Source organism: Protopterus annectens, chromosome 6.part0 (assembly GCF_019279795.1).
Source record: "Protopterus annectens isolate FY-2018-M chromosome 6.part0, PAN1.0, whole genome shotgun sequence".
NCBI lineage: Eukaryota > Metazoa > Chordata > Ceratodontiformes > Protopteridae > Protopterus > Protopterus annectens.
This window is the reverse complement of record NC_056737.1, coordinates 1465542917-1465554976: the sequence shown is the minus strand read 5'-3', so window position 1 is coordinate 1465554976 and position 12060 is coordinate 1465542917. Positions and strand designations below refer to the sequence as shown.

General features: G+C 40.3%; 1 protein-coding gene across 1 annotated transcript in view; it reads left to right on the top strand.

Moving 5' to 3' along the window:
* The window catches only part of LRP1B (LDL receptor related protein 1B), a gene marked incomplete at its 5' end in the record, with an annotated part of 5941474 nt that overhangs the window by 5391736 nt on the left and 537678 nt on the right, over positions 1–12060 (top strand). The window contains one exon of the mRNA XM_044073672.1: positions 900–1025. Coding sequence (XP_043929607.1) covers positions 900–1025 — 126 coding nt within the window. The remainder of the gene's footprint in view (positions 1–899; positions 1026–12060) is intronic.

Here is a 12060-nt window from a genome sequence, read left to right as displayed (position 1 = left end):
ATCTTTTATGAAAAACAAAAGTGTATTAGTGTCTCTTTCTTTAAGTAAATCATCCTTTCAGCATTTGTTTTTGCAGTGTAAGGTGGGGAGGCTGTGAAATGCATTGCACTTTCATTTGAGGAACTCAGATGCCCTTTTGATATTTAAGACAGAGATAGAAAACTAGTTTAATAATATGGTATGCTTTCCTGGACAGAATAGGTGCAAATTCCTGAATAACCTGTTTTAGGCTCAGAATTTAATACAAAAATATATTGAACTTTGAATGCTGAAACGTGATAATAGTTACAATAAAATAATTTATCTAACCTTCAGAATAACTCCTGATCATCATTCATTTTTAAATGAGGCAGCCAAATCTGAAAGTGCTCTCTGTTCTGCCATACAATAATTTACATATCAGCTGCAGAATCAGAAAACTGCTGATACAGATTTTGGACAGAAGCACTGGCAGTTAAATGAATGAAGGTGGAAAGCTTGTTAGAAATATTGGCTAAATAAGAAAAGTAAACTTCTCAGTGTTAGGATTATGGTCTGCAGAAAGAGAACCTGCAGAAAAAAATAACATTTATAACAAGATATGTGTATAGGATATCTCCAGAGGTGGATAACTGATGACAACATGAAAGCAATAATGAAAATGTGATAGAAAATTAATGGCTTTAAAGAAGACCAGGTGCTAAATTGTGTCAGTGACATAATTAACTAAAATATAAAGTATTTGTTTTCATGTTCATTTTTTATGACATTTATTTAAATTCATAAATGAACAAGTTAATTCTAGCAAGATGAATGTATGGAGATGAATCTAAAGAAATACTCAAAATAAGTTTCTGTTACTCATTATTACTAATATCAGCTAATTTCGTAACAGCATGCTTGTCCATTTTCATTTTCAGTAACAAATCCTTGTAGTAACATGAACTGTGAATACCTCTGCTTGTTGAATCCAACTGGTGGAACTTGTTCCTGTCCGGAAGGAAGGGTGATGTTTAATGGGACTTGCTTGGATATGGCCATTTCAGGTTTGTCATGATTTATCTCTTATGGACATTTCTGATATGCAGTATTATTTGTAATATTCCTTAAGAAAGTAGTAGCTGTACTTGAAAGACAAGACATTGAGTAGCAAAGAAGTAATTTATTTCTGGATGAAGTATAGAAGTGCCAGGATTGTCAGACTCTAAATTATATAATGCCATGACTTTGTAAACTGAAAGACAGTGGCAGACAAAAGCAATAAAATAATACAAAGATGTTAGTGAAAAGTGATAGGAATAAGCAGCTTGCTGACAGTTTATGAAAAATGCAGATAATTCTTTTGTGTTTTTCTCCATTTTCCTTCTATCTACTTCTGTTTCATAGTGTTGCTGTTTTATTTGTAATGGTATTAGGGCACCATTAGCATGGTGCCTAATGTAATAGTCTATTGAATGTGTCTTTGTTAGAGAAGTAGACCGTGGTGGCATTGCTCTGAAAAGTAACAGCGTTTCCTCTAGGTGTCACCCCCTGAAGTGATGAAGTGCTCAATATTTGGTAGTCTGATGCAGCAAGATGCTTGTTGCATTTGTAACAAGCAGCTTGCTACTGTTAGTAGTAGATATCTCCCCTATTTTTCTTTTCTTTTTTTTAGTCTTTCAAGGGAAGACATTTTAAAGGTATGGGTCACCAAATTTCAGTGACAAGTATGGGGTCCCATGTTTACATGCAGGACTTATTACACTTAATCTCTAAGGGGTGACCTTTATATTTCTGTCTGTATGGATTCAACTGATCTCCTTCCTCTGTGATAATGCAGAATCAGATTTATTTTATGCAAGTTGCATGGGATTGTGGGAATACAGTCCAAATGTGAGGGAGTTTAGCATGTTACCATACAAACACACTTATTTTCTGTAGTTTGCATTCTTTCAATTTTCTAGCATGGAAATGGAAAAGTATCTAGTCTTGGTGACATAATGTCAGGTTACTATTGCTGACAGTGTTAATTCAATCAGCTTGTCATTCATGAGTTAGCTGCTGGCAAAACAAACCCATATGCGTGTATAGCATTTTCTGTGAAGCGTGAAAAAAAAGAATTGATGATTACATTGTTACATATCACCACTGTCACACTTATTGACACCTCCTTACTCTTGGCAAAGGACCAAACTCAATTGTTTTGACTACTGCAGTTTGATATCTCTTTTGATACCTGCCAGATTAACACTTGAATGCTATAGTTTGACTTCTGTTTTGACAGCTTCCAAAAGAGTTGTCAATCTGTAACAGTTCAAAGTAAAATAAAATAAATGACTATTTGAAACGTATGTGCTGTCAGGCTGCTAGTAAATATAAAATTTATATTGTTGCATATTTTCCACTGCTATAAAACACTATGCAAAATGTCCCAACTTCAATATGCCCCCCACCCATGTAATAGCTGTTGTCTAAACAGTACAGTTTGGATAAAGTGCAATTTACCACACAATAGCACTATATTGTCAATATTGGCTCTATCTCATAAAATGTATTTATTTTATTTAACATTTGTTGACCAGGAAAGTCTGACTAGGACAGAACTTATTTTCAGTGGAGGCCCAGGGAGAAATGGTCCAGATGCATGTCTTTGGAATGTGGGAGGAAATAGGATTAGCCAGAGGAAAGCCATGGAACACAGGGACAACATGCTGACTCCCTACAGAAGGACCCACAGCTGAGAATTGAATCGGAGAACCTCTTGCTGTGAGGTGACAATGTTAACTGCTACACCTGCACCACTAAAAGTCAGAGACCAAAATCACACTGACAATGGCCACAATTTGTGTAAGTATTAAAAAGTACTTCATTACTAGTCTTGCTATGAAGTGCGATATAGCTTCTTTGGTGGCATATAGTGATAAAGACCTGACTGCAACCCAGGTGACTCGTGATTGATTACCAGTTCAGGTGTTTGATTGAGTAGGCAGTGAGGATATTCCTACCTTGGAAGAGTGTGTAGTGACATCTCTATAGTGGAGTTATAGCGAATGCTGGAGCTAAGACAGGCCAAATGTCAGGCTGAGGGGCAGTGGAATAGACAGCTTTGTGCATGTTCCTTAAGGCACAGGGGCAGAGGACACACTAGTCTTCCCACACCTTGCCAGTCATAGCTTAGTGCTAAGCATTTAGGGGAGGGACTATAGAGTAGTAAAAATCCTCAGACTCCACAAATTATGGTAACACTCTGGATGTATGGCCCATTCTGCTATTGAGTGAAGAAATAATGCCAAAGTAGAGCCTTCAGATGGAAATATGGGCAGGCTTATTCAGTAGGGATGAAGACTGGAAATGGAAGGTGTACTGGATGGAATAAAATAAAGTGCAGTTCAATCTGGTCCCACCCATGTCACAGTTCCTGTCCAAGAAGTACATTTTATGCATTTTAGAACAGTGCTTGTTTTAACAGAATAGCACTAAGTAATTAAAACTGTACTCCCTCTGATAAAATGTGAAGCACTGTGCCATACTGCCAGTAAGATACATTCTATACCATGTATTACTTACTACCACTGTGTAAAACATGCACTTAAACAAATAGGTATACACAGACTCACACACTCATACACACACTTTCTATCACATACACATTGTCAGACATACAAATACATATAGACACACACACACACACACACACACACACACACACACACACACACACACACACACACACACACACACACACACACACACACACACACACACACACACACACACACACACACACACACACAGGAACACCAACTGACCCACACAAGACTTATGCATATGCAATAAAGTACAGATTTTGCAGATGTGCAGTTAGAGGCACATGTTCACTGTTATCTAACCATTTCTAAAAGTGCACCAAAAAAGTAATCAGTAATAGGTAGTTGAGGAAAATTAGTATGTTGTCTTTAAAAAAGAAAAAAACATACCAAGAGCAGACAGAAGCATCCAATAAAAAAATATTAGCCAAAATAACTATTGTTGGTGTTTTTTAAGTGTGATAATGCCCTCTGGGTTGGCCTTATATAGAAATATATGAGTTTCTAAGGTAATTTCAGTTCTCTGCCAATGATGTTCAGCCTCACAACACTCCTTGGCGGTCCAAAAATCCTTATAATGTGAACATATTTGTGCGTAACTGGTTACTTATATATCAAATGCAGATTCATGTATAGTGCAGCAGGCTAGAAAAAGATATGAGAGCACTGTTGCCATTGAGGGATAAAGCCTTGACTATATGACCCTGATGAACTGGACGTGATTAGTTGGCTAGAAAATTGCTGGAGCTGTCATAGGGAGGAGATTAATGAGGGTTTTCCTACACACTGGCGGGGGGGGGGTTGACACATGTTTGGATCACAAGATGCTTGGCAGAATCCCACTGCAGATCAAAAATTACATGGAAGTGTTTATACACAATGTGAGTTGGGATTGTTTCATTGCATCACAATGGAGGTATGTGGAGTTTGCAACAAGCATGCACAGGGAAGGGTTTTGGGTCCTCATACCAGCTTGTCAGTATCACAGAACATGCTGCTCCATTCCCCTGTGTCCTGGATGGAGTTCTGCTCCAGCATTTGCCTTGAGATAGGCCCTGCCAAATGAGGGGAAGGGCTAGCAATTGTCTCTTGTACATAGTGGGACTGCATCCAGTGGTTGATTTTACCAGGCTGAGGAGTGGTGATTCATCACTGTGACATAGCAGAAATTCCCTGAGGCCCCAAGAGCAGAATACATTTTTTTTTTGCTTTTTTTTTAACATTTATTTCATTGAATTTCACTTCCTAATGCTTATAGTTGTGCTACCCAGCTGATCTGCTACATTTTGCACTGTTATAAAGCTTTGTTTACTGTTTCATAGTTTCATAGGTTCATAGGTTCATAGGTTGGACTACGCTATCGGCCCTAGGGCCTATACAAGCCTAGCCATAACAATTCCCTGGATATTTCTTCCCACAGTATTTATTTCCCTGGACCCCTGTCTAGCAGGGCGACTGATGTGATCCCAGGGTGAATTTCTTGTCGCCCATCCAATCGTCAGGGTTCCTTTTGAAGAGGGCTAAGGAGGTGCTCTGTTTGACATGTATGGCCACTCTATTCCAGAGTATGGAGAGTCTCTGGGTCAGGAACCTATCCCTCCAGCATGTTTTGTTCATTGTGATAGCAAGGTTTAGACGCCTGGAGCATGTGGCTTTGAGGGATTGAAATTTCTTTAAGTGGAGCATGTCCAACAACTCATGGTTTAGCATGGCCTTGTATGTTAAGCAGAGATCGCCTCTGAGTAGACGATATGCCACAGAGTATAGCTGAAGTTTTTTTAGATGGTCAGCATAGGGCATCTGCTTTAGGCCTGTGATTCTTTTAGTGAGGTATTTCTGCGGCCTTTCCAGCTGTTGCAGATATCTTGTGACATACATACCAAACGGGGCATTGTACTCTATAATGGGTCTATAGATAGGAATGGATAGAATGGGTCTATAGGTTTCACTGCATTCTTGTACTGTTTTATACTGTTTTAACTGTATTTTTATTGCTAAGTAGTATTTCATTACTGTAACTGTATTTTTACTGAGTTAGTTAACTGTAAACTGCTTTTTTCATACTAAGAGTTGTATTTTCTCTTTTGAATGCCCTGTCTGTGCTCTTCTGTGCATTTTCTGGGAATTTTCTGTGTTTTCGTCAAGTAGCATAGTCTGGATACAGGTTTGTTGCATCCAGGCCTGGTTGTTTTGCTTGCTGAGTTTCCTAGCAGCCATCTTGTGCTGATAAGGGCCTGCCTTCTCTGTTAGTGAGAGTAACGGGGCTGACTGACCTTCTCTAGCATGAGTGATTGGTTGAAAGTGAAGGGGCTGGCAAGAATGGGTACTAAACTGAGTTTATAGATTTGTCCATCTTTTTTGTTATTTAAACCCTGTATTTGCATGGGGCTGCACTTGTTTGTGCGTCATGCACCTCTGCTGCATTGATTTAACCCATTGCAAGGTAGTCCGGCTTCAAATTTTCCCTTACTAGCACTCACTCAATCCTGAGGTAGTGAAGCTTCTTTACATCCTCTGTACAAACACAAGCAGCTAGTACTCATGTCAGATCTTTCCACCTTTGCCCCCCCTTAGCCCACCCCCCCTCACTGATTCTAACAAATATGGATAGACTCTCTCTTACTACCACCTAGGAACACTAATTGTGACAGATACAATTACATTAAAAACCTGGAGTCTATGATCTGTCTGTCACAAGCCAGTATACCTGGCACTGAGACGGTTGTCTGCACAAACACCACACCTCAAATATCACCCACACCAACACAACATGCACCCACATATGCGGATGTTCTTAACAAAAACATACCTAAACAAAAGAGACAGGCAGACAAAAGCACATGCAAACTCCACAGCCTACCACACCACACATAGTCCACACACCTGTGTCTCACAGCCATCAAGGCTTAACCATAAACCCAATATATTAATCATAGGAGACTCCATTGTGAGACACACAGATGTGCCCTCACCAGGCTGGATAAGGAGAAAGTCATGATAATTGTTTGTCAGGTGCCAGAATCCACCACATTACCCATGCACTCAAGTCCCTCAACAAGTACTGCTATGATTCTGTCATAGTACGTTTTGGCATGAATGACTTGAGACATACCTCTCTGGACTATATGAAGAGACACATGATCAAGCTCACCGAATGTGTTCCAGGCAAGTATGTTACTAGCCTTTAGCAGCATTTTACCGAAACCCAGAATTATGCCTCAATACAAACAAAAATGATTGACTTTAATAATTGGCTTAGTTTCTAGTGTCATTTTAAGGGGATCCAGTATCTGTCGACTTGGGAAGACGTGATTGACAGATCACAATGCTTTTCCAGAGGTGGTCTGCATCTGCCTCCTTTGGGCTTCAAGCTCCTGACAAAGGCTCTTGCCTCCCCCATAGTGCCTTTTTTAGTCAATTTCTTGAGGTCAATACTACCAACATGAGAATCTCATCTAAATGCAATTTAAAGGTCATGCTGCTGAATGCTAGGAGTCTCAGCATGAAACTGCACTGATTGCAAGCATTCTTAAACTTGGAAGATACTGACATTTGTGCAGTCACAGAAACCTAGTTCAAAGCTGCAGACAGCACCCCTGCCTTACCTGTTTACTCATCTTATCATACATACAGACCCAAACTTGAGGGCAGCAAAGCCAAATGAGGTGGTGTTTCAATAAATATTAAAGATATACACACCTCCAGACTGGTCAGACAGTATGACACACAGGAGATGCTACAGGTGCAGCTAATGGATGACAAGAGTCCTATTCAAATCCTAGTTAGCTACAGACCCCCAATGTTGATTCAGAAAACCAATGCCACCTATCTTGGCATCCTCAACTATTAAGATTCAGCCCTACACCCTGATTCTGGACAACTTGAACTACCCAACCATTGATTGGAAAAACTACTTGAGCCAGAACACAAATGGTCAGATTCCTTGACTTCATCATTGTCATTGCCTTGGACCAGCTAGTTGACACCCCCACAAGAGGTGACAACATCTTGGACTTGGTACTAACCAACATAGAAAACCACTGCAGCATCCCAACAATGTCATCATCCCTGGTAAGCTCTGACCACAATGCGGTCACCTTCGAAGTCACCATCTTCCTGACACACCCTCCCCCCAGCTAGGATTAATCAAAAAAAACTTCTCCAAAGTTGATTACAACCTCCTGAGGGAATGTCTAAGCAGCTTCATAGCCCCTTCCACAACACTATGAACTGGCACTAATGTTCAGACCTACAACAAAGTACTGTATGACCTTTTATACAAATGCATGTATTCAGCAATACCTGACAAGACAAAATTCTCCTCCTCAAGGAAGAGTAAACCTGTCTGGTGGACATTGGCTATAAATAAACTCTACAACAAAAGGAAAAAACTGCTATCCAGGACCAAAAAGGAATAGGTGCCAAATTGGAAGCAATGTCTCCTTGGCCTAAACAGACAAATGAGGGTATTAGTGAAGTCCTCCAAAGCTAACTTTGAGTCCAGATTGGTCACGTCTGCTAAAGACAGTCATAAGGCCTTCTTCACATACATCCGCAAAATAAGGGGAAACACCTACATCTGCTTAGAACTTATGAACAAGGATACCACTTACACAAATGCCATGGATATAGCCAACCTGCTGGCAGATAGGTTCAGTGAAAACTTCACCCCTTTGTTCCCCCATCAGTATTCCAGGATATCCCCATCACCTGCCCCCCACCCCTTATCTCTAGGGAACAAGTCATTACTGGCCTCTCAAAGGCTAAAAACACAGCTCTCATGGGACCCAATAACATCCCAGGCTGCATCCAGCATCAACTCAGGCAGGAACTTGCAGCACTATTAGGCACCCTATTCAACCTAAGTCTAAGTACCAGTTTTGTCCCAGCCAAGTGTAGGATGGCCACCATCATCCCTCTACACAAAGGTGGAGCATCCACTGATTCAGGCAGTTATAGATCAATCAGCCTAACTAGCCTAATTTGCAAGGCCATGGAGCACATTGTCATGGACCACATTAACGAGGACATCAGCAACCTCCAAACAGTTTATTCCACAGAGTTTTGTCTTATTAAGGGGAGATCATGCCTGTTAAATTTGGTAGAATTTTTTGACTCAGTCACCAAAGCCAATGATGGGGGTGCATGCCACCTACCTTGACCTGGCCAAGGCCTTCTACACTATTCCCCACTCGAGCATAATAGATAAATTATTCCAGCTTAGCATAACTCTGTATGTGACCAGATGGGTAGCTAACTGGCTCCCTGTTAGAATTCACTCAGTCACAATAGGGGAAGCTACCTCAAGTAGTAGACCTGTAATGAACGGCATATCTCAGAGATCAGTCTTTGGGCCCCTGCTGTTTGGGATCTACTTCTCTGAGGTGCAAGCCAAAACCAGAGGTCTATGGCTGACAAAGTTTGTAGATGACTGTAAGCTGGACACTGTCATCAACTCCCCTAGTGGTGTAGATATACTGTGAGATGGTCTTACCCAGACAAATGATTGGTGCCGGACACACAAGCCTTAAACCAAATGCCAAAAAATGCATCATCATCCTCTTTGGGGAGAGTGATGTCTCCACAAACTGTCACATTAATAACAATGTCCTAAGCATGCAAGCAGTTGTGATGGACCTGGGCACCCAAGATGACAGCAGCAATCTAACCTTTGATCACCATGTTGCCTCCATTGTACACAGGGCTTTCTACATAGCTCACTTCGTTAGTAAGGGTATTTCTTCCAGATACAAAGAAGTCATAACTTCCCTGTATTCCTCCCTTATCAGGCCCATTATCAAGTATAACACCCCTTTCTGCATGTACCTCACGAAGCACATGCAGCAGTTGGAGTGACTACAGAGGTTTCTGACCAGGAGAATCCAGGGCTTTAGAAGTCTATCCTACACAGATAGGCTAAAAGCCCTGCCACTCTACTCTGTCTCATACAGATACTTCAGAGGTGACTTATGTCCGGCATACAGAGCAATCTCTGACCCCACCTTGATGATCCACAAGCCAAATTTCACTCACGTGACCTGCATGCAAAACCTCAACTTGGCCTGTGACAGCAGTAGGACTTGCTGGCAGGATAGATTTGTCTCCCAGAGACTCCGCCATCTGTGGACTAGACTCCTTCTCCACATCAAGCAGAGTATTTAATTATCCCTCTTTAAGAGGAACCTGGATGGCTGGATGGAAAATAGAAAATACACCCCTGGGATTCCACATGTGTCCCTGCTGGACAGTGGCATCAGGTGCTGACTTGTGGGAACATGGACTAATTTATCGGCTATGCCTATACAGGCCTCAGGGCCAATAGCCTAGTACCTTGCTATGACCTATGATCCTAGCAGATGGCAAAGAGCTATGAGCATGAGCTGCTCTGACTCTACTTGCCACAAAGACTCACAAGAGAGGCACTGTAATTTATGTAGGTTATACCCATTACAAACAAAATGTCTGGAAAGCTCCACAGTATTTACTTCATAGAATGGCTAGATATATGACTTTTGTATTTTAGTGAAGAATGCAAGCTGTATGCAGAATATATCTATACTCAGCTGACAAAGCATTAGAAATACCAGTTTTCCATAATAGTGAAACTTCTGTCACTAAAAAATATGCAAGAAACATAAGTGCCTTTTAGAACATGATGTTCAAATATAATTCCCTGCTGCTTTTGCTAAAATATGTGAACTATTGTTTGAAATGTTACCTCATATGTATATGACATTAGGCATTAAAAAAACCCTAGAACTGAAAAAAAATCCTTTAGTTTGGAACAAAACTGTCTTGGGGATTGAATAACAAGCCTGTTATGATCCGTATGGCTCATGTCAAGCAGGCCCTACTCCCATGATGCAGTACTTTGCAATTCAAAGACATTTTAGCCACAATGAGGAAAGACCTCAACATCAGCTAATCAGCATGTCTCTGAATCTCAGTTAACTACAGCAGCATGAGATCAGCACTTCCTGCTTTAGTTAACTGTAGCAGCTGCATCATGTAGGCAAATGAACAGTATCCCTGTTGTTTAGTGGTCCTCCCAATCCCCAAACCCTGTAATATCCTCTGTGTCTAGTGGCTCCCTCAAACCCATTCCCGTAGTGCTGTAGTAGCCGTTATGGCATATAAGTACTATCCCTGCTGTCAGGTGGTTCCAGACATTCCTGATCCCTGTACTTCTTTATGTGCCCTTAAGGTACAAGTCTTATAATGTAATCCATGGTGGCTATTGGTCCCACCATCCCAGTAGTACAGACATCCCTGGTGGCTAGGTCTCCCCCACCCATTGTTGTAGATTGTGTTTGTAAGTCTGGGGGTTTATGGAAGTATGACAGCCAGCCCACACTCACACATACGTACACATGAAGCATACCCACACATAGTCCTCTAATATCTGATTGCAATCATAAACTCATCTGTTCCTCTATTCACACACAAATACACACAGACACATTTCTTCACCCTTTCACTAACTCCCTTATGCTATCTTCCTGAAACAGCCCCTCACATACTTTCTCTCACACACTTACCAACCTTACCTTGCCACTAAAATTGCTAGGATTTACCTCTTCCACAATAGCTGAACATGAACATTTGGCAATGTTTAGTACTGTGATGTGGTGGGGTGGTCATGCTAATCTACACAGATGAGTGAGTCTATGAAATTCTCCACTCAGAGATGCCTTCCACAGGGCACTTCTAGGTGGGAAAGAGTACACAACTAATTAGTTGTAGCATGGCCTTGCTGACAGACTGATATAACGATGTGCATCTTCATGCTAGAGCACTGGGATAGTGATGTCTCTAAATTCATAAAGGTTATCATGCACACCTTTGCAGTAATCTTTTTGAATTCCCCCTTTTATCTATGAGTTTGTTTCAGCATGACAGGCAATAATAGTTTTCAAAACATAAAAAGTATGCAAAACATAAACAGTATGCTGATTTCTTTTCGGTCTCAATCAATGTATGTTTCTGCATACAACTGAAATTTTTAAAAATTAAAAATGTGGTAGAGAAATTATATAAATGTATATTAGCAGATAACTAGGCCAATGTGTTACGCAGGCAGAAGCCTTTTTTTTTCAGTTATCTTGATCAACTGCATCTATTAGCCATGTCTGATAAAAACAAAAGAGTGGAAATAATATTGAACACTCTAAACAGAACCCTTGGCGCTTCTGGGCAAAGCAATATTTTTAGACAGCAGCAACCTAGCTCTGTTTAATATTGCCTACACCTTATTCTTAAGCATTTATAACATATACATACATACATACATACACACACACACACACACACATATATATATATATATATATATATATATATATATATATATATATATGCATATGCCTATATTTATCTACATAAATAAATACATACATACAATACATACAATTAATACCACTCTCATATGCTTTGCATTCTTATCAACTTGAATCTTTACAAATTCAAGAATAAATGCATTCTCATCCAAGCCAAACCTATGATAAATAATTTCATT